At 40.3% G+C, this 23,019-nt stretch overlaps 1 protein-coding gene across 4 annotated transcripts in view; it reads right to left on the minus strand.

Annotated features, from left to right (window-relative positions):
• ELP4 (elongator acetyltransferase complex subunit 4) overlaps nt 1–23,019 on the minus strand; it is a 344,771-nt gene that overhangs the window by 183,158 nt on the left and 138,594 nt on the right. The window contains exon 10 of one of the 4 annotated variants that reach the window (XM_048854603.2): nt 9,454–9,553. The exons of the other annotated variants lie outside the window; for them this stretch is intronic. Coding sequence (XP_048710560.1) covers nt 9,488–9,553 — 66 coding nt within the window. The 3' untranslated portion in view covers nt 9,454–9,487. The remainder of the gene's footprint in view (nt 1–9,453; nt 9,554–23,019) is intronic. 4 annotated transcript variants of the gene reach the window in all.

Consider the following 23,019-nt stretch of genomic DNA (forward strand, 5'->3'; position numbering starts at 1 on the left):
TTGTCCTAGTTAATGGGAGGCATCAAGATTCTAAATCACCATTAATGGCCCACCTTTGCATAACTACAGTAGGACCTCAGAGTTTTATTTTATATTCCTAGTTTCAGATACAAGAATGAAACATTCATACAAATAGGATGAACACACTCAGTAGAGTATAAGCTTTGTAATACAAGAGACCTTTTGCACAAAGCATATTCCAGTTACATTATATTCACACTCATTAGCATATTTTCATAAAATCATATGGAGTGCAGTGTCACAGGTCTGCTATCGAGAAGTACTATGCCCATGGAACATCACTGTCTGGCTTCTTGTCTACAGTCATAGGCACGGGAACTGGGTATACGGAGGAAGGGGGGGTGCTGCAGCACCTCCAGGTTTTACATGGGGCTCGGCTCCCAGCCCCGCACGCGGGGTCCTGGCTGCTGGCCTGAACCCAGGCTATGCTCCCAACCCCGCGCCTGCAGCTCCACTTCTAGCCCCCCACCCGGGGTCCTGGCTGCTGGCCTCGACCTAGGGCTCCACTGCTGGCCCCATGCCCATCCCCAGCTGTGGCCTCAGCCTCGCTTCCTTGCCCCCATCCTGGAGACAGGACCCTGCTCCCAGCCCCAGCTCTGGGGGGAAGGGGGCGCAGACAGGGGTATGGGGGCTGGCTTTCAGGACCCTCATTATTAAAAATGTTCCAGCGCCACTGTCTACAGTAGCTCACGAAAGCTCATGCTCAAATAAATTGGTTAGTCTCTAAGGTGCCACAAGTACTCCTTTTCTTTTTGTCTACAGTATCTGTTTCTTTTCCAAAAGAGTCCAGAAGACTGCAAGAGCTGAACAGTTCACAAATCTTATGTATCTTCTTTCCCCTTTTTCTGTTTTTGTTTTTATTAGCTGAGAGAGGTCCTCCCTTTTTTATATTCTTTCATTTTAGGGTATGAAAGTGGGCTGTGTGCATGCATGTATGTATGAGCACCCATAAAATCCAGATAGGGCAGGCACCAGAAATAAATTCCCCAGGTTCAACCCCGCCCTAAATACTATCTCATAAAATTATTTATTAGAACATGTTCTATGTTTAAAAGTCCTAAGAGACTTGAAATTGTCAGATATAATCTCTGGTAAATAATGGTTATTCAAACTTCTGCTTACCAAGACTGTTCTATTAAAGTCTGTATTTTAATGTCTCTGTTGGGGATGGAGAGGAGGAATGAGGAAAGGGTCAGCCACCACCTAAGAATAGAATTCTGAGGGGGAAGCTTTATAATTGTCTCTGAAGTTGTGGTTTGAACATCACGTAATATGGTTTCAGTATTAAGCTCTTGACCGACTTTTAAATCATAGATTAGATTGATTTTGGCAAATTTCTTCTGTTAAAATTTATATTTGGATAGCCCACCTGTTTAGAACCCTCTTTAGAATTTAAAAAGAATGATTATTTAGTATTAGTTTGATTTAACTAATTTGATTATTTAATTAGAATCCAATATTGAGTCTAATTTATTGATCTGACCTTCATTTGATTGCTGTAATGGTCCATTTTTCTTCAGTATTATTAATAATATATTTAACTTCAGTGATAGTTGAACTTCTTGATTTTGTTTTTGTTTAAGAGTTTAAATAAAATATTATAGAACATAAGAATGGACATACTGGGTTAGACCAACGGTGCATCTAGCCCAGTATCCTGTCTTCCAACAGTGGCTGGTGACAGATGCTCCACAGAGAATGAACAGAACAGGAAAATTATCGAGTGATCCATCCCCTACCGTCCAGTCCCAGCTTCTAGCAGTCAGAGTTTTATGGACACCCAGAGCATGCGGTTGCATCACTGACAATCTTGGCTAACACCCACTGATGGACCAATCCTCTATAAAAACATACTGAGTCACATTTCTTTAATAAGCAACGTAGGCCCAGGAACCTTTGAGGACCTGAGTAGAGATATGATGGTCAACCTAAAAGCCTGACCAGCTCCCCCCAAATAAATCCTTACAACTCATTCTGATCTCAGAAGCAGAGGGTAGTATTTAGTCCTCAGAAAGCTACCATAACAGGCCATCAGCTTTGCATTCATATAGAACAAGACACAATTTCAGTCCCTTGTTACTGGATACAGTAGGAAAAAAAGCTCACAACCACACTAGTAAATTTAAAAATCTGACTCTGTAATTGCTTAATTATTTCAATGTTAAATTATATTGCACTATAGATCAGATTATTCTGGATGACTATACTGCGTATAATAAAACATGAAACACTTAGGGGATCAGCTAACATTTTTAAAATTTGTTAGTCTCTAAGGTGCCACAAGTCCTCCTTTTCTTTTTGCGAATACAGACTAACACGGCTGCTACTCTGAAACCATTTTTAAAAGTAAAATTCTAAGCAAGATGCACTACTTTCTTCTCTTTCTTGTTCACTTAAAACATTAATCTTAAAATGTGTTTTGTGCACTGGGGGATGATTTACAGACTCCATGAGGATGTTTATAGTGGGTTTCCTCTAATAGTACGAGCATAAATGTGTGCGCCTCATGTTTGCATACTTTCCCCAGTGACAGATATGAAGTAGTAATGGGACCAACACAAATCTGACAGCTTTTCAGGAGTTTCAGAGTGTGTACTTGGAAAATTGAGTTTTTATTTTAGTTTTAACACAAATGGAAAAACCATGTTTAAAATTCTGACAACACTAAGCTTGCAATTTTATGCTTCATCTACACAACATTCCTTTAGATGTAAACAAACACATGTGAAAGCTTTAAAACCCTTTAAAGGCAATTTTTTCCTGAAGTTTTAGAATAGGGCTTTTCTCACATTAATTGTTTTTTAAAACTGTGGGCAGAATTCAGTACCGGTGTAACCCCAATGAATCTACACCTGTATTTTGGTAAAATAGTATTAATTATTGCAGGCAAAAATACACAACATTATTTTAGCATCTAGATTCTCATTTTCTAAAAAACATATATAAAAAATTCTATAAAACCTCACCAACATTATAGTATGTTATACAGTGTTGAAGCAATTAATAAAATACACATAGGATAACATTTTAAATATTTCATCATTGTTTATGGATGGAAGCACAAATGCTTGACAAGAGGTCTGCCCAACCTTTGTGACTATAGGAACAGGACATAGCAAATGGGCTGTACATATACATTTAGGCTTTCTTGAACCAGGGAATTTGTGATAAACCTTGGCTTGCAACCAATTACATATGTTGACAAGCAGCCCACATACTAGAAAAACTGAATCATCCATGAACAGTGTTTTATTCCAACATAATTAACCTCTGAAACCAGTTCCAATGATGCTCCGAAAAGAACAAAATTATTTTTAAAATATAAATAGCCTCTGCCCTCCCACTTCCACTGGGGCAACAAATACAAAGTGTAAGAACTGGTCAAAGTGACTAGAGTTAGACGAACCAGTTGGATACAAATAAAAACAGATTCAAAGTTTTGCTTCTTCCCTTAAAATTAAGTCCCCTTCCATTTAATAATTTTTGCTCATTGGTTCTGTCATTCATGGTTTTTGGTTGAAACACTGTGACAAAGGCTATTCTCAAAACTTTTCAAATAGACATGCATGAGTTTGTGAGCATTTTTGCACTTATCTGACTCAAGAGCATACACACTGGGGTAGCATGCATGCATGTGTATAGGGCTTGTGTGTGGAATCTCAAGTTGAGTGCAAGTATTGGGAGTTTTTCATGACTCCATCATGTGTATGAACACTAATGTGCTCCTGTTTCAAAATTTGGGCCAGATCTGATTTATTGCTGATCTAGTGCAGTAGTTGTTTGTTTCAGGGAGAAAGGAAGGTTGGCTTCTGGATGACTGTCAGTTCACAATAGGAAACATGGGCTCACATACATTAGAAAAATAAAAGAGAAAAAAACAACTCCAGTGCCACAAAGGAGCAGTAGCAGTTAATAGGACTATGTGATGAGTCATCTCTGAGCCTGAGCTGGTGAGTCATCTGAAGTAATTATCTGCAAATCCTATGATAGGCCCATGCCAATCAACTAGGGTCCAGCCAATCCACAAACCTAATCAGGTGACTCCAAGGCAGGTATAAAGCAATGGAAGCAACCATTCCAGTCTGCTCAATGTTGCTACCTTGTCAGAAGAATTCCCAGTTGCCTGATAGTTCTGACAGACTGCTCCGGCCTGTGCCTGTTTTAGCTCTCACTCCAGCCTGGGCCTGTTCCTGCTTCCACTCCTGACCGTGCCTGGTCCTGTCCCAGCCTGAGTTGATGCCAGTTATCCGGACAGACTGGTTGCTGGGCACCAAAACAACTTATAACTCTCATCCCGACAAAAGATACAGTATTTTTGTTTTTGGTCTCTCTTACCATAAAAGTTTGAAGTAGAGCCAATCAGGAATTTTTTGACTAAATCTTTTTTCATCAGAATCACACAGAGCAGGGATGTGACCCTAGGTCTCCCACATCCTGGTTGAGTGCCCTAACCCCTGGGCTATTGGCTATTCTGGGTAAGGGTTTGTGTGTGTTTGTTTTTCTTCATTTTTTTTGTGTGAAAATTTTTAAAAAGTCTCTTTTTCCCCCCCCAATGAGGAGTAAAACCAAATTTCAAAATCTCAAATTTTTTTGAAAAATTGAATTCAGTTTCCAGCCAACCACAGTTGGGAGTGACATCCTAAGTGCCTTAAAAAAAGAGGCAAAGGACAAACGATCCCCCTGACTCACTGCATTGCCACAAAATCCATTGTGATAATTCAAATTTTGGGTTTATGACAACTCATTTAAGTGTGAGGTTATCAGTTTTACCAAAACCATGCAGGCAGAATCCTACCTCAAGTAAATCAGTATGGCTATATTGTGTCAGTCTCCCCTCTAGGAAAATACAGCCATCCATGCTGATGCATTTATAGAAAATTTGAGGAAAGAATACAGTGTGTCTGGCACAGTATCTGAATCAAATCTCTGACTCTCTTGAGAACAGCACAAAAGAACCCAACTTCATGATTGAATCTGAGAATGCCAGCTGGCAGCCTCAGTAGAGGGCTATTAATGCTCCTCATTTTAAACAGTAAAATACACAAACAATACAAAATAAAAAATGATCACAGGATCAAGAGAAGTACAGTTAAGGTTCTTTTGGCCTTTGTGTTATAAATTCCTAATGGCTTATAATGCAGCTGTACACATCTCATCTAAGCAGTTCTACGGAGTTCCATCAATGAAATGTTTACATTTGCTCCATGCTAAAACTTTGCATGTCCAATCTCAGGCCAGGAACAAGTTATCAGTGTTTTTTCAGTACTGAAGTTGCAATAGGGAGGCAGAGGAAGAAAGGTATTCCAAAACTTGCTTTCAGACATTCAGAGAACTTTCTATAGTTTTTACTAGATAGGACCTTCTTTGCCCTGTGCTGACTGGGCATCTGCTCCAACCTTCTCTCTCCCAGTCTCTTCACCTCTGTTTCACTCCACATCTGCCACTCTGCTCTACCATCCAGCCCTGCTCAATCCCTTTCCTCTTTTCCTTCCGTTTAACTGATCCTCTCTGCCCCCTCCCCAAAATTGTGAAACTAATTTGATGTTTGCTGTCATTACATTTTCCAGAGTAACATCCGTTAGTCTGTATTCGCAAAAAGAAAAGGAGTACTTGTGGCACCTTAGAGACTAACCATGAAGTGAGCTGTAGCTCACGAAAGCTTATGCTCAGATAAATTGGTTAGTCTCTAAGGTGCCACAAGTACTCCTTTTCTTTTTTCATTACATTGTTCACATTGATTTTTTGTTACACCCCTTTCCCCACGCTGTCTGTCTTGTCTATTCAGACTTTAAACTTTCTACTACTGTTTGTACAGTGCCTAGCACTATGGGACCCCATTCTTGGTGGATCTCTAGGAACTACCATAATAAACATTATCAATAATAATACATAATACTAGTTTGGGGATCTTTTTGCACACCTCCTGTATAACTTCAAAATGGAACCTCTACAGCTAATAAATCCAGGATCTGGATTAGTGCCTTCATTTGTAGTTCTGGGAAAATAAAACTGAAAAAGACATTTAATTTAAAATAATGACTACTGTCACTCGTTTTTAACAGCATTTTGTAAGACTGTTTAGTGTAATATCTTAGTGCACATGTGAAACAGCTGCACTGACACAATGGACTGCAGCCGTTCTTACTGTCCCCATAATCCACATATTAAAGAGTCCCTAAGTACTCATTGATGCAACAGACCATAACAACTCCCTCGGAACTGTTACAGTTTATCAGGTCAGCAATCTACATATTAAGAATTCCCTAAGTACTCATTGACAAGTAGTGTCTCTACACTTGTACAAAGATCATAATTGCTTCACAGGAACCATTAAATTCCAGTGGAAAAAATGAATGAATTTAAATAACCAAGATTACACTACAATGCTTGCAAAGGTCTGACAAGTCTGCAAGAATAGGACAGTTAAGCTGAAATGCCATCCTTAATTGATACTGTGTACTAAGGTACTGCAGTGGGTTAAAATTTTCCACACTCGTGCTCTGCAAATCAGAATTACCACCTTTCTGTTAGGCAAAAAGTGAGTAAAACCCACCTTTGACCTTTCAAGTAAACCCCACGTCTAGGAAGGTGGTATCAATAACCAAGATGCTTAGGGAAGCTTTCTAGATGGCTCCTCGAGTGAGTTGCTGGCTAGCTACCTCCTTTCATTCCCCTATTTAATCACTCCATTTTCTTGCAATCCTCTTTTCCCCTTCGTGTCACCCACTAACTATTTATCCACTCACTTTCAGTTCTCCTTCTCTTCTTCTGCTCCTCTACAGTATCAAACCCCAGCAAAGTTCTTCCTCTTGCCACCTCTTTTCCTTGTCTCTCCTTACCCCAGTGCTTAATTTGTAATGAAAGAGGTGCCACGGCTTAAGCAATTTTTTTTACTTTTGTCAGTGACATGGCAAGCCCAGAGGTGCCGGAGCTATGAACTGCCAAGCCTAGAGGTGCTGGGACTCAGTCCTGGCAAACTCTGGCACAAGTTAAACACTCTTTGATTTCAGTCTTCTCTTCTCATCTTATCCTCTTCCATTTTTCATGCAATATTCTCACACCATTAGGTCACAGAATCCTTTGTGCTGGAAAGAACCTGCAGTTATTCATCTTCTCCAACCCAGTGCTTCACACATTGAAGGACTGAGTCACTTTTTAGTCAGCACTCCTGCTTCCTGTTATGCCACATACCAAAGAAGAGCATGGGAGCACGTCAGGATCACTGAACAAGTGATTGGCTGTATGGGAACTACACAAACTGGGCTCCTACAATGAAGACAGGGATCTAGCATAGAAACCTGTTCCACCAAGCAAAACTAGCACATCCTGGGGACTTTTTCTGTGACAGACATGTGGCTGTCTGTGGAAGCCTCTTCAACTTGGTATAAGCAAAGGTACTTCACTGTAATCCATCAGGGCTGGCTTTGGTATTAATTTTAGATTGTGTGCACTGTTGCTTTTGTATTGTAAATTGAGCATAAGATTTATTGCCCACTTTAGGGCTTAATCAGCTACACTGCTTATTTATTGTACATGCTTTTCATAGTTTATTTATGTTAAGGCTACCAGGGCCTTCAGGCACAGAACCCATCAAGAAAAGGTCTCTATTCAAAACCAGGGAACTAGAGCAGGGGAGGAGGAAAGATAAAAATGTAAGTCCACATTTTTTAAATTTCAGGCTGTGATAACAGATGTAATACATGGTCACAATGAGATTATTAATCATCTAATTGCATACAGTGGCACCCAGAGGGTCCAGTCTGTTCTGGGCACTGTACAAACACAGAATAAGAGACAGGTCCTTTCCCAAAGGCAAACAAAATAGGCAGACAAAAATTAATAATCAAACAACACATACGAATGCCTCAAAAAGTACAGAATGTTACATTTCCCTACATCCCCATCCATTAATTTCCACAAACCAACCCTGTCCTCCCCCTCCTCTTTTTCATGTTATGCAAGCAGCCCAAAGTGCCCCCACCCCACTTATACCCTGTTCATTCCACAAAATAAGAGGCAAGTTCACTATGGGAAGAAAAAAAAAAAAGGCAAAAGCAATCTTCCTACTGCAGCCAAAACAGATGCCAGCTAAAGCTCAACATGGTGTAAAAAGGGCTATACATCTTTCCCCTAAGCCTCTCTTTCTCCTTCCTTTTTCATTCACTATGGACACCACCCCCACCTTCCCTCTCACTCTGGCCTGTAACTTGGGCATTTTATCTTCGTCCACACATCCTGGCAGTGTCAAAATCCTGCTGCTTCTTCCTGCACAATATCGCTAAGATCCAGCCTTTCCTCTACATCAATACAGCTAAAGCGCCCATCAAATCAGGCTTCATCTCATATCTGAACTACTGCAACCTCTTCTTCACCAGTCTTGACAAATCCTATCTAACTCTACTTATTCCCGGGCAGAATGCTGCTGCAAAGTTAACTTTCTTGAGCCATGTCCTCCCCAACTCCCAATACTTTGCATTCCTCCACTGGCTCCCTCTTTTCCACACACCATACACAAACTATTTGCCTTCACTTTAAAGGGCCCTCACAGCCTAACCCTGCCATATTTATCGTCTCTTTTACACTACTGAGATGTTACACTGCATCTGTTACACCAATGGTGCCAGTCTTGACTGCTCCTCTGTAAAATTTTCAAACCATCAACTTTGAGCTTTCTCCGATGCCAACCTTTATGCATGGGAGTAGCTCCCTGTGAAAATCCATAAAGCCATCTCACTGATCGCCAGCAGGTCCCTCCCTAAAAGTCTCCTCTGCCATAATGCCTACACAAACTTGACAATGGTTAGACAGCATGTTTGTGGTGTCTGTTGCTTATTATGTAGATCATACCATACACTTCCCTCATGTAAATTCCATGAAGAACATGTTAATAATATGAGGGAAAGAATACTCTAGTCAAAAAGCAGTTGTAAAATGAAGACCAAAAAGCAGCGGTATGTATAAAATAACAAATGGCATTTGTAATAGCAATAATTATAATAATTTGATCTGACACACTCTCACTAGTGATGGGCACTGGGGGATTTAACACTTAAAACAAAATCATAAACATTAAAAAAATAAAAAACAGCCAAAACCAAACCATCTCAAAAAGGGACAAAGACAAGTATAAAAAATGTCATCTTTACATATTTTTTTAATTGACTGTATTGGCTGAAGTCCAATATTTTCACAAGAATAAACTAGCTTTGCATAATATATATAGAAAATTAAGAACAGATGTTTTCCATCAACGTGAGGCAAACACACACACACAAAATTTGGCCTCTGAGGATAACCCCGCTCTTTATTTTACAGTTCTTTTCTATCTCCTACTGAATCAAAAAGGTATTGCTGGCATACAGAATTTTTTTTAAAACATATCCCTATTAAGAAGTCAGTGTCATAAAGCAAATAATGTAGTGTTTACAATACCGTCTTTTAGGTACTAAAGTAAAGTTTCCATGCTTTAGGATGTAAAATTTTGGAGTGTCACCTGAACATATGGCCTAACAGGTGTTGAAGAATGTGCAAACTGGAAAAAAAAAAAAAAAAAGGTAAGTGCAAAAGATGTAATTAGCATCAAGTGAGTTAGGAAAATTCATCACTTTTGTAGCCAGTTATCAAACATGCATTTCTTGCACATCTAATTTTTACAGTTTGAGCTCCATAAAAAGAAGTTTATAGAATGTGGAAAAAAAATCCCTTTCTACAGTATGGGCTCAGTAGACTGAGATATTTGTGAAGAAAATAATCCGAACATGAATCTATAGTCTATGTATGAAGAATCAAGTGTGTAGCAGAAAACCCAGGATATGATTCTATCATTTTACTTCAGGTTCCAGATATTCTGTTTTCCAGTATATAAAATATAGCCCCATATTATATCTACAACAGATTAGTTTACAATGGATGATTGCTAATGGGATTACATTTCTCATATGTCCAATGCATGACCTTTAAAAATCCTGTAATTATATTCTAAAGAAAATAAACTATTGATTGCCATATTGGGAATCGTATACAGTCAGGAAGGTAAGCCACTTATCTACAGTATATAGACTCACATTCTAGCTGTGCTGAACTTAATTTTGTAAAAATGGAAAATCTCTCTATCATTGATCGGAGTAAAACAGACCAAAAAAATCAGTTATGTCCCAACACTGAAGTGTCACAATGCAAATACTGCAACATCACAACATATCTTTACAAAATGACAAAATGTTAACACAGACGTCACACAACAAGCAATTGCAAGAGATGGCACTGGGATTTATTTTGTGTTTCTCTTCATCTCCATTAGATGTAGTACCTCCTCCTTATGGGAGGGCGGAGTATATCTTTCTTCTCTCCCTCTCACGGTTCACTGGAAGGAGCAGGGATGAATGCTGGTGGCCCTGTGACATTTTCTCGACATTAATGCATCACCATGGGTCAGCGTGAGCCATTGTGTGGAATGTTCCGTTACTGTGATAAGCACTCTGTTTGCTCTGCCTGAGATGATACTTGATCATACCCACAGACTCTCAGAGCCACCGCCTTAACAACCTGAATTGACAGAATATTCTGTTTTTGCAAAATGCATGTAGGGCATATCAAAATGACCCATATGGCGAATGGTTCCTTCAACTTGTATTTAAACATGCAATAAGGTTCAATAAGCCTCCTAACTGTAAAAAGAAAAGGAGTACTTGTGGCACCTTAGAGACTAACCAATTTAAAGGTGCCACAAATACTCCTTTTCTTTTTGCGAATACAGACTAACACGGCTGTTACTCTGAAACCTCTTAACTGTAAAGATTTATCTGATGTTTTCTCCCCCTCTCACCCCAACCATGAGTCAAATAACCCTAGTGTATATTTGATTCCTGCAAGCCACTTATCTTCAGTGGTCTTTATGTTTGATCATTTGTGCCTATGCAAAAACTGAAAAAGAACAGCAGCTGTATTCCTGTGGTTCAATTTGACCACAGTGGATCTTGTATCATGAATCATAAATATTCTTTCTGCTAATCCAACATCCCCTGAGACATTTTAGCCACTAAAAGGCCTGATTGACAAAGCCCTGGCAGGGATGGGGTCTCTTCCAACCCCAATCTTCTATGATTCTACGATAAAAGGAGTCTTTCCCCTTATATTTGATTTTCAGGATATGTATTTTTTCTAAGTAATGGATTTTAGGTTTGCAGAATTGTCTGACTGGAATGACACTCTCCCACACAAATTTTATCTTTATTTCATTCATGTGACTAGATGTATAGCTATGCCAATTTTTGAAAGGTGTTGAACTAGTGGAGTGTACAGGTCTGTGTTCTATTTGACTGTGCAGAATCTTGAAAATACAGAATTCTTTAATGCCAATCTCTGACAATAGGAAGTCTGCACAGGATTTTGAATATGGAGTCATCAATGTCCAGTGTTTAGGGTAGGGCTGTATGTAAACAATTTTCACTGCTTGCAAAAAACAAAAACAGAACTTTTGCACATCTCTGGTAACCAAGTCAGTGGGAAGTTTCACCTGAATGAGGGCTGCAAGACTGAGCTCCATATTTTAACTAATATTTGTCATACTTCATGATTATCAAGCCATGTTTAGTGCATGATGTTTTATTTTTTAACGATTGATATAATAGATGAAATGTTAGCAACATGAACAGGGCAGGGTGGGCAAGTATATTCTTCTTTTCAGAATTCATACATTCTTTTAAAAAATTACGGTTAAAGTCTGCCCTGTTGTTTCACCTCTAGAAGCAATCATTTGATTTTAAAAATGGATTTTACATTTTGCTTCTCTAATATAAAGGCATTGTAGTGATCACTTATTATTTGCACAAATGGTTCCTACCTATACAGCTATGAGACTCATTGTTCAAATGCATAAATACAGAAGTCAGCACGTTAACCTTTACATACCAGTAATTTGAAAAAGCAATCTGAAATATAAACAAGTCACCAAAACATTTTTACTCTTTACTTTCTATTTTTAAGAGCCTTCGCTAATTAGAATATTTTGAAAATGTAATTCTTTTTATTTTATTACATAAAAGTACTTTAGTTATAAGCATTGTATTTTTGAAAGACATACTAATATAAGTATTATCTTAGCCCTACCTTTATTTACTTTTACATAATTATCCTCATAAAAGATATAATTAAAGCATTATACAGCATTACCAATTCATATCTTCCTACGTTACTAAGTAATAAACACATCACATACAAAGTCAATAAACCTCCAAACAAATCCAACTAAGACCATTAAGAAACTTCCAGACCTCAAACTTCCATTTCCAAGCTACCAAGAGACAGAATTATAAAAACATTTATAAAGAATTTGATTTTTACCTCTTCCAGTTAAGATAAATATTGCCCTGATGTAGGCTCAAAAACTGGGTCCTTAAGCTCTCTGCAACCCGTAGATACAATATAATTTTTCCTGCATTATTCTGCTAAAACTATCGATTGCAGGTAAAAGTGAATTCAGTTCCCTTCCTGGAAAACATGTTCTTTTCTTTTTAGTTTTCTAACACAAGGAATACAAGGAAATAAATGATGATTCTTAAATATCACATTCATCATATATGACATTTGCTGGGCATTTAATGAAAGTACATGTTTTTAACCTGCAAATTTAGCCATGTTTGCGAAATGTGCTTTGGGGCCCATACAGCCCACAATTGCAACAGCAGTTGGGGAAGGCCACAGTGGGGAAACAGAAGAGGGGGTAAGTAAAATGGCACCTACAGACCTGTGGGTACAGAAGCATGGTATGGGGGCCAAGGCACAGAAAGGGATGGGGGATGAGCTGAAAATGGGGGCTGGACGAGAACGCCATCTACGGGCAAACTTGAGGTGTTAAGGGTGCTCCTTTGGAATTACAATACAGATGGGGCGTATTGTGGGATGGATTTATTTTGAGTTTAGAATCCCTATTATGGGGGAAAGAAGTCATGTAATGTCCAAAAATTTGAAGTCCTCAGTGGGAATGGGTCATTTTGTAAAGAAAAAGATTACACAAGAACTAAAGGAGAATAGGGTAGCAGGGCCATTCAGCCATTTAACTATATAGAATGTGCGAGTTTCTCCCCTAGGCTTAGTCCCTAAGAAGGCTTCAGCTGAGTATCACTTAATTCACCACCAGTCATACTCATTCAGTTAACAATGGAATAGACCCGGCATCCCTCTGACTTTATCCTTTCAGGTTTCTCTTTCGATGAAGTGAGCTGTAGCTCACGAAAGCTCATGCTCAAATAAATTGGTTAGTCTCTAAGGTGCCACAAGTACTCCTTTTCTTTTTGCGAATACAGACTAACATGGCTGTTACTCTGAAACCTATTTTATTTTGGTAAAGCTATGCCTATGGGATGTGCAATTTCCTATTCAGCATTTGAGAAATTTAACACAATGCTACACTGGGCAGTGATGCAGGAAGCTGATTTACAGCAGGTGGTGCATTACTTAGATGACTTCTTGTTTGCAGTGAGGGCGAATTTGGGAATGTGTTAACCTGATGGACACCTTTCAGGCCCCGTGTAAAAAACATGGAGGTTCTTTAGGGGAGGAAAAATGGAGGGTCCTTCCACTACCTTAACTTACTCAGAGATTGAGTTAGACACACGGATGGGTATATCTTGACTCCCTCAGGATAAGATTCAGGAAGGCTTGATTCGGAGAGGTAGAGCAGCCAAGAAAGTTATACTACATGAGCTGCAATCTATTATTGGGCATCTTAACTTTCCTTGTCGGGTGGTAGTCCCATGGCAGACATTTTGAGCCCAGTTTGCAGCTGTCACTGCAGGCATATCTAGACCTAATCATTTTATAAGAGTTACTAGAGAGATGGAAGAGGATTAGATGATATCGGAACAGTTTCTGAGCCATTTTAATGGAGTGTCATCATGAAGGGGTGGAATGGATACTCAAGACTGATTTAAAGATCCACTCCCGAGGCTGCTTCAGGAGGTATGGGTTGTGGGGTATTTTACCAAGGCAGGTGGTGCACCCAGAAATGGCCCTCCACCTGGATACAAAAAGGGACAGTGCAGAATACAACATTTCTGGATTTCCCCCCACACCCTATTTTGGTGGCAGTGATCATTTGGGGAATGGAGTTTGCTAATAGAAGGGTGTGTTTCTGGTGTGACAACATGGCAGTGATACATGTTATCAATCTTCAGTCCTCCAGATCACACAGGGTTATGAGGGTGGTGAGGGCATTTGACCTACAGTGTTTAAGTCTTAATATCTGTTTCTCTTCCAAACATGTGTCCAGGTTGATAATGGCATGGCAGATGCACTGTCTCATTTTCAGATGGACATACTCCAGGAGCTGGCACCAGGAACCAGCAAGGAACCTGAATGGATGTTGCTAGCATGATGGAACCTTGATGTATGATGGCTGTCAGCATAGCACAGAGATTGGTGACTCCATAAACACTTTGGAGCTATGAGGGAAGTTTTACTGATTCTGTGCAATTTCAAGAGCTGAAGGGCCTATCACTGATATGGCCAATTACAGAGGACCTGGGGGCTGGAGTACATAGTGTTTTTAGCAACCTGGCAACCAGTGTCATTAACCATCTCCACTTATCTATCAGGCCTTATGTTTGTCAGTAGGCTGTATGCTTTCCCAGAACCTTGTAGCGCATTTTTAATTGAGAGGTTTCTAGCTGGTTGGTCCCAAAGCACTGTCCCTTGGGAGGATACACATCCTCCCATCACTGTTAATATGCTGAGGAATCTGGTGTGGATCCTAGAGCCCATATGTCGATGTGGACAAGAGGTGGCCTTGTTCATGGTGTCATGCCTGGTAGTGTTTTTTGGAGCTTTTAGGATCAGTGAGCTAGTACCTGGGTCCTGTAGGGATTCTCCTGGAAGGGATTCGGACTAAGGGATATGCATTGGTAGGAGCAACTGCTGATATTAATCTTGAGTAGGTCACAGATGGATCCAGGAGGTCAGAGTGAACCCATTACTTTACAGAAGGGTGGCAAACCCAGGATCTGCCCTGCGGTAGCTGTTAGGGAATACATGTCAATAACACCAGGGAGGGATGGATCCCTCTTTATCCATGCTGACAGGAGTCCCCTGATAACATACCAGTTTGTTAGTTTTAAGACAGGGACTGATGAGGTGGGGGCTTTCAGAACATGAATTTAATTCCCACTCACTCAGGATCTGGGTGGCAACAGCAGTGGCTCAGCTAGGTCTGAGTGCCTGGGCAATTCGGGTAATTTGGCGTTGGTGTTCTGAAGCACACAGAATGTGAGAGACACCCCGGCGGGGAAATGTGTTAATTTTATTTTGTGCTTGCATTCCAGACGCAAGCAGACAGTGGTATGGATCTACTGGCACAGTATTGTTTTACTGGGTGTGTAGGTGAGCTTCCAGGTTGTCTAGAGGTTCATAGCTGGGCTGTGGTTCAGATATGATTGTGGTTCACCTCAGGTAAAATGATTTGGGAACATTTAAAGGGATGGACTTAATACTCAAATCTATGAGGGACGGGGGTAAGATCTTGGAACTTTCTCCAGGAGGAAAAACTATTTGAGACATGTTGCCACATAGCGTGTGGCAGGAAGCTGTGAAGCACCCACATGTTGTCAAGGCTAGAGGTACGTGAACAGCGAGATGGACAAATTCAGAGGTGGCATAGTAGGATTGCTAATTTCTCATCAGAGCATAGCATACAGGGCACTAGAGTTATTCAGGGAGGATAGGGTCCACCTATCAGACTTGGGAGCAGATACATTTTTGGCCGATATTAAAGAAGACAACAGTGGATGTCTGGGAACTTAGCTAGATATTGGGAGTGGTAGTAACTGCTGGTGCCTCCTTGGGGTGGATGTCCAATGCAGGATACTCTGTACGAATGGATACGGTGATTGGATAAAAATGACTGGTAAAGGGTTTAAAGGAGATACTCTTTAAAAGAGTAGAAAGTGGGGGGTGGGGGGAGGTTCAGGGCTCCTATGACTTTTATGGCAGGGAGTCAACTACCTTCCTCTTATATAGCCCTCCTTAACCCTCATTTAGGGGAGAGTATGAGGTCTCAGCAGTGGGTTGGCTGGGGACCAGGATGGACAAGGGGGAGGGCTGACACTAGGTATGTGTAAATTATCATGGAATTACCAGCATTGTACATTTTTATCTGCCAGTACTCTCAGACATTTAGGAATAAAGCTGTGGCCTAATTAAACCACATTTAATGGTCCTCCTTCCTGCACAGATAGACAAAGAATATGTATTACCCTTGCTGGAGACAAATGAGGGGGTGGGGGGAGGTTTGTTTGTTACATTTCCAAAATCAGAGTTTGTCTTCATTTTTTCCAGACATACAAGAAATTGACAGAGAAGTCTTTTCTTTCTTGAATCATAGGCTAAATTTGCACCACATTTTACCTGTTGCTTATAGTGTTTAATTCATTGAAAAATTACTGCGGTCAGCTCCAGTGCCCCCAAATGCTGTAGCTACTTTGGATGTGGGAAATCACAAATGACTAGGCAGCCCTAAGGCACGAATACATCAAGGTGGGAATAGAGTCCTATGCAAGTATGTTTATCCACAGTTCATTACCCAGCTACCTTGTCAGACTGTTTTTTCCTTTAACAACAACAACAAAAAGCTCTAGACACATCCACTCAGAACCCAAGGAAGGGAAAAAATATTTGTTTCTTTTATTTTGCAAGGAACAATCCCATCCTGACTAAAGTACTTCTACCAAGACTACATCCACCCAGTTCACCATCTTTGATTCCCTCATCTGTCTCGTTAGGGCACTTTAACTATGGTACCATAATAGTCATAGCTTAATTTTCATATGTGATTTTCCATTAGGATTTCTCTACTGAGGCTGCCAATTTTGTGAAAATACATGAAAGATTTACTGTATGTATGGGGTGAAGGCCTTACTTTGATATTCATGTCACATTTCTCAAGGCTACATACCATCCCTTCCAAGTCTAAAATACAGGGCACAAACAGCATTCAGACGGGCTTAATCATTTTATGAGTTGGCTTGGGATAAAGTGACTTTTCACTTTATCATGGGAAAGCCCAGTTATACATACTAAATACACTATGTGTTTCATAAATGTCACATTGTGTAAGACTCTGGCATTTGCCAGTCTTAAAGACTATATCAATCAGTTGAATGAGGCACACTGTAACATAGATTTATAGAGTTTAAGGCCCAAAGAAACCATTATATCATGCAGTCTGACCTGTATATCACAGGTCATTACATTTCATCCAGTTACCCCTGTATTGAGCAAATAACTTATATTTGGCTAAAGCATATCTTCCAGAAAAAGCATCCCGTCTTGATTTGAAGACATCATGAGACAGGGAGTTTACCACTTCCCTTGGTAGTTTGTCCCAATGGTTAAACATCCTCACTCTGAAAAATTTGTGTCTACTAATTTGAAGTTGGCTGGAAGCTGAAGCCAGACATTGGTTCTTGTTATGCCTTTTTCCACTAGATTAAAGAGCACTTCTTTAATGCCTGGCATTTTCTCCCCATGAAGGTACTTATAAGTTGTAATCAAGTCACCTCTCAGTCTTCATTCTGACAAGGTAAAAACAGCTCAAGCTCTTTAAGTCTCTTACAGTAAGGCATTTTCTCCAGACCTCAAATAATTTTTGTGGTTCTTTTCTTCACCCTCTCCAAATTTTTCAACATCTATTTTAAAATGTGGGCACCAGAACTGGATGCTGTATTACAATATCAGTCTCATCAATAGTGCAAAATCATCATATCTCTACCCACTACACTCCCATTTATACATCTAAGGATCTATTAGCCCTTTTTGCCAGAACATCACTCCATAAACTTTTTCAGAGTCACTGCTTTCCATGATCTAGTCCCCCATTCTGTATATATGGCCTGCATCCTTTATTTCCAGATATATAACTTCACATTTGACTGTATTATAATACATTTTGTTTCAATGGGTGTAGGTTAGCAAATGATCCAGATCACTCTGTATGACAGTTCTGTCCTCATTATTTTTTTATTTACTTCCAGATCACTGATAAAAATATTGATCATCATCAGGCTTACTACTGATCCCTGCAGAATTCTAGTAGAAACAACCCCATGCAAGGATGATTTCTCATTGACAACTACTTTTTGTGAGTTAACCAGTTCTTAATCAATTTAAAGTGTGCTCTACTGATACTGTATAATGATAATTTTTAATCAGAATGTTGTGCAGTACTAACTGAAACACCTTACAAAAGTCTAAATATATTACATCTGTGCAGTTAACTTTATCAACAATACTTGTAATCTCAAAGGTTTGCTTGACATGATCTATCTTCCATACCACCTTGTTGACTGGCATTAATTATATTCAGATCCTTTAATTCTTTATCAGTAAGGCTATGATTTAACCATGGATATTTTTAGTAAAAGTCATGGACAGGTCAAGGGCAAGAAACAAAAAAAATCACAGCCCATGACCTGTCCATGACTTATACCATAAATACCACTCATTGAATCTTGGGGAAGGGGGAGATGGGGGTGCTGCAGGGGGAGGGAACCCCTAGGGCCCACGGCAGCAGCTACAGGGGAGAAGCCCGAGGGAGCCCATTGCTACTCCAGCCACTGTCGTGGGGCAGGAAACCTACGGGGACCTGGTGAGGGCGAGCGGATACTTCAGCTGCCGCCATGGGGGGGAAGCCCTGTGGGGGCAGCGGCTTCTCCGGACGTCACTGAGGGAGCGGCAAGCCGGGGGGGGGCAGCGGCTGCTCCAGCTGCTGCCGGGGGGGGAAGGGAAGTCCCAGGGGGCCAGCGTCTGCTCCGGCCGCTGCCGTGGGACGGGGGGAGCCACAGGGGGCCAGCAGCTGCTCCGCTGTTCCCGTGGGGGGGGGGGAGAGGAGAGCCTCAGGGGACCAGTGGCTGCTCCGGCCACCCCGAGACTGTTGCCGGGAGCCACCGAGCTGCAGTTGCCCCAGCCACCCCCTGGACTGCTGCCCAAGCAGCTGATTCTGGGGACTGTCCAAGCAGTGGCCGATGTTGCTGGCCCTGGGGCCACGGCTGCTCCAGCAGCAGCCGGTGCGGTTGGCTGTGGGGCCGCCCGAGCGGCTGGCTGCAGAGCCGCTCCAGCAGCGGCCTGTGTGGCTGTCCCCAGGGCCACCCACACTGGCTGCTGCAGAAGACACAGAGGTCACAAGAAGTCATGGAATCCGTGACTTCCATGACAAAGTCAGAGCTCTATTTATCAGTTGAATCCCATATCAGCTTCTTCATTATTTTGCCCAGGATCCATGTCGAACTAAAGTGCCTGTAGCTATCAGAGTCATCCTGTTTGAATATTGGTACAACATTTACTCTTCCAGTCTTCTGGAATTTTCCCAGTATGCCAAGATTTATTAAAAACTAACACTAGCAAGCAGGAGATCTCATCATCCAACTCTTTTCATACTCTTGGAAGCATGTTATCTGGGCCTGCTGATTTGAAAATGTTTATCTCTAGTATATGTTGTCAAACATCAGTTACCAAAGTACTTCTTTATCTTCATATAAGTACATCATCCTGTTTTTTTCAAATATAGAACAAATATTTACTGAACACTTCTCCCTTTGCTGCATCATTAACAACAATTTTACCATCTAGAAATGGGCTTATACCATTGCTCAGATTTCCTTTGTTCCTAATATACTTAAATTCCTTCTGATTAGCCTTATCTCTGCCAGCCATGGATTTTTCCTTGATATATTTAGCTTCCCTTATCAATTTTATGCACTTCATAACTTCAAATTTACACTGATTGCTACCTATTTCCCTCTTTTTCCATTTGTTATATATTGCTTTTTAAATTTATAATTACTGCCCTCGCTTCACCATTGCACCTGAATGTGCTTTCAGCCAAAGTTATCCTCTTTTTTCATTGTGGAATGATGGCTTTTTGGCTTTCAAATAAATTCTTCTTAAAGAGCTTCAAATTTTTATTCACATTTTTCTATCTAAATTTGGGCTCCTAATCAGTTTGGCTCATAATTTTCTTCAAGTTTGGGAAATCAGCTCTTGTGAAACACCAAGAATATATATTACTGATTGGGATTATCCTCTGTTTGCCACACTGAATGTAATCAGGTCATGTATGCTTGCCAATAATATACACTATATAATATATACTGTATGTAAAAATCAAAATCACTTCTTTATTAAAGGCTATATTTTTCTGTTTAAAACTATGCAATCTAAGGATTCGGTTTAGATTAATGTACAGATGTTGCTGTGAAGAATTTACAAATAATCAGATTTTTATCTTAAAGTGTAATGTTTAGGGCCGTACCAATTTCACGGCCATGAAAAATGTGTCACAGACCGTGAAATAAGCCCCTCCCTGTGAAATCTGATCTCTCCCTTGCTGCTAGGAGTGCCCCAGCCAGGGGGCTCCTAGCTGCAAGTCCTGGCTGGGCTGGGGAGGGAGAGGACTTGTCCTTCCCCTGCTTGGACACTCTTGATCTCTGGAGGAGATCAGACCCACCTTGGAGTTCCTCCTCCTCCTGAAGGAAGCTCCAGCCCCGGAGGTTCCTGCAGCTGGAGGAGACTTGTGTAGGTGAGTCTAATATCCCCCTGCTCCTGGGAATGCCCCAGTCAGGGGACTCCTAGCTGCAAGTCCCTGCTGGACTTGTCCTTCCCTTGCATGGCAGCTCTGGGGGTGGTGGTGCGGGTGGAGATCAGACCCACCTCTGAGTGCCAACTCCTGCTGCAGGAAGCTCCCTGCCCAGCAATGGAGGTTCCTGCAGTTGGAGGAGACTTATGGAGGTGAGTCCAATATCTCCTTGCTCCTGGAAGCGCACCAGTCAGGGGACACCTAACTGCAAGTCCCTGCTGGGCTGGGGAGAGACAGGACTTGTCCTTCCCTTGCATGGCAGCTCGGGGGAGAGAAAAGACCCACTTCTGGGAACCTTTTGTGTTGGGACCACCATGGTTACAATACCTTGAAATTTCAGACAAAAACGTCTGAAAATGTAAAATTGACCAATTTTAATACACTCTGGCTGTGAAATTGATCAAAATGGACCGTGAATTTGGTAGGGCCCTAGTAATGTTCAATGACTCTTGTAATTGCATATATACACATTTAGTGATCCTAAGGTTATAATTAGTTGATGCTGAAGGCATAACTGGGCATGAGAAGATGAACAGAGTGAATGTTAGAAGTCAGTACATAATTAAAGCTGCCTGTCAACATTAATGCACATGTAAGACTTTTCAAAAAGTCTGATTACTTTTTGAAACAGAACAAGTTTATTTTGTTCATTTTGGGCAGCTGCACACCTCCTTTATGATGCACAATCTGCTTGTATAACTATGTTATATGAAAGACCTTCATTATATAGTTCACTGGACATAATTATGCAAAATTCTAAGGTAAATTGGATGCAAGTGATAGCAGAATATGGCCCTAAAACACCAACAAACTTATTTCTTCAATAATCTCAAACCGAGCTCTGCAATAAATAAAGCAGGTGCCTATTAACAATTCTAACTAGATGACTCAAATACATATCAGGATACCATGATTTACTTGCTAACAAAAGTGATATTTGTAATAGCTACCAAATGTTTACTTTATTCATGTTTTGTTTCCAAAATCACCTGTATTTTTAGAATGTCTTAAGAAATGGGGTACAGGGTACATGGAGTTTAGTAAACCACAGCTGAACATATTGGTAAATCTACAAGTATTTAATACAAAATTCATCCTATTCTTACTTAAACACACCCACTTCAGACCCATTCATGGGTAAGTAACAAGATCAATTAGGCCAAAATCCAAAATAAAACAGAAAAACTGGATATTTTTAAGCTGAGGGCCTATTCCTTTCAAATGGTGCTATCTGGTATTCTTGGTATGGTGTTATCATACCCTATATCCTTTCCTAGAAACAGTTCAGTAGAAAATATACTGGAAATGGTAACAGAAAAAAAATCTAAGAAGCTAAAATAGAAGTCACTACAGGAAAGCTGATAGATGGCAAAAATTGAATGAAAACCTCAGACCAGAATGTAGAGAAAGTGATCAAGTCAAGAGTACACATTATTGACTATATATCACAGACCAATTAGTACGAACATTTGTGAAAATCAGCATTAAAGTAACAAGGTTGGTGAGGTAATATCTTTTATTGGACCAACTTCTTCTCCAAAGCTTGTCTCTCTCATCAACAGAAGCTGGTCCAATGAAAGATATCACTTCACCCACCTTGTCTCTCTAATATCCTGGAACCGACACAGCTACAACTATAGTGCATTCCGCATTAAAGCAGACTGATGTTTATAATAATTAGCAAACTAACCCTGCTCTAAAAACCCAACATACTGGGGATGCTGAAAAGTTAAGAATGTAACTTCCAGCCTTCATGGAAGTTCAGCTTCCCATTCTCTTGGATACATAATGCAATTACACTTTGATAAATGTCTCTTAAATTGGCATTGTATTACTTCACATTTTTATTTTCTCTCAAGGACTTTGGATCAGATTCATTCAGTTCAGAAGTAAAAAAGTGTTCTCTAACTGCTAGCCCTGAAACTCAATCAGTGCTTGAAAGTCAAGATGTGTTCTTTCTGGCTTGCACACTGTTGATGATCTGCAAGCTAAAAAATAATCCTAGTCATTCTCCCATAATTCTATTGGCTCAATGATGATAACAGGAGAGAAAGAATTAAAAACTTATTTTAGCAAGTAAAGTTAGAATTATTACTGCTTAATACATACCAGGGAGTAGTTCAGTTGAAAAAGGTGTAATTTTTAGGTAGTTATTTTCTGACCATAACTGCACTTCCAACACAGAGGACGAACAGTATATATGCTTGACAAGACTTTAAGTCAAACAGCAAAATCACGTTTTGGTGGCAAGAGAAGGAGACAGTCTTTAAAGAAACAAGAAAATTCTGTTTTTTCTTAACCTTACCCCAGTCACTCACTCAGTGCAAGGATAAGAAATCTATCATACTGTTTATGAAATAGAAGACACCAAGTTC

Source organism: Caretta caretta, chromosome 6, assembly GCF_965140235.1.
Source record: "Caretta caretta isolate rCarCar2 chromosome 6, rCarCar1.hap1, whole genome shotgun sequence".
NCBI lineage: Eukaryota > Metazoa > Chordata > Testudines > Cheloniidae > Caretta > Caretta caretta.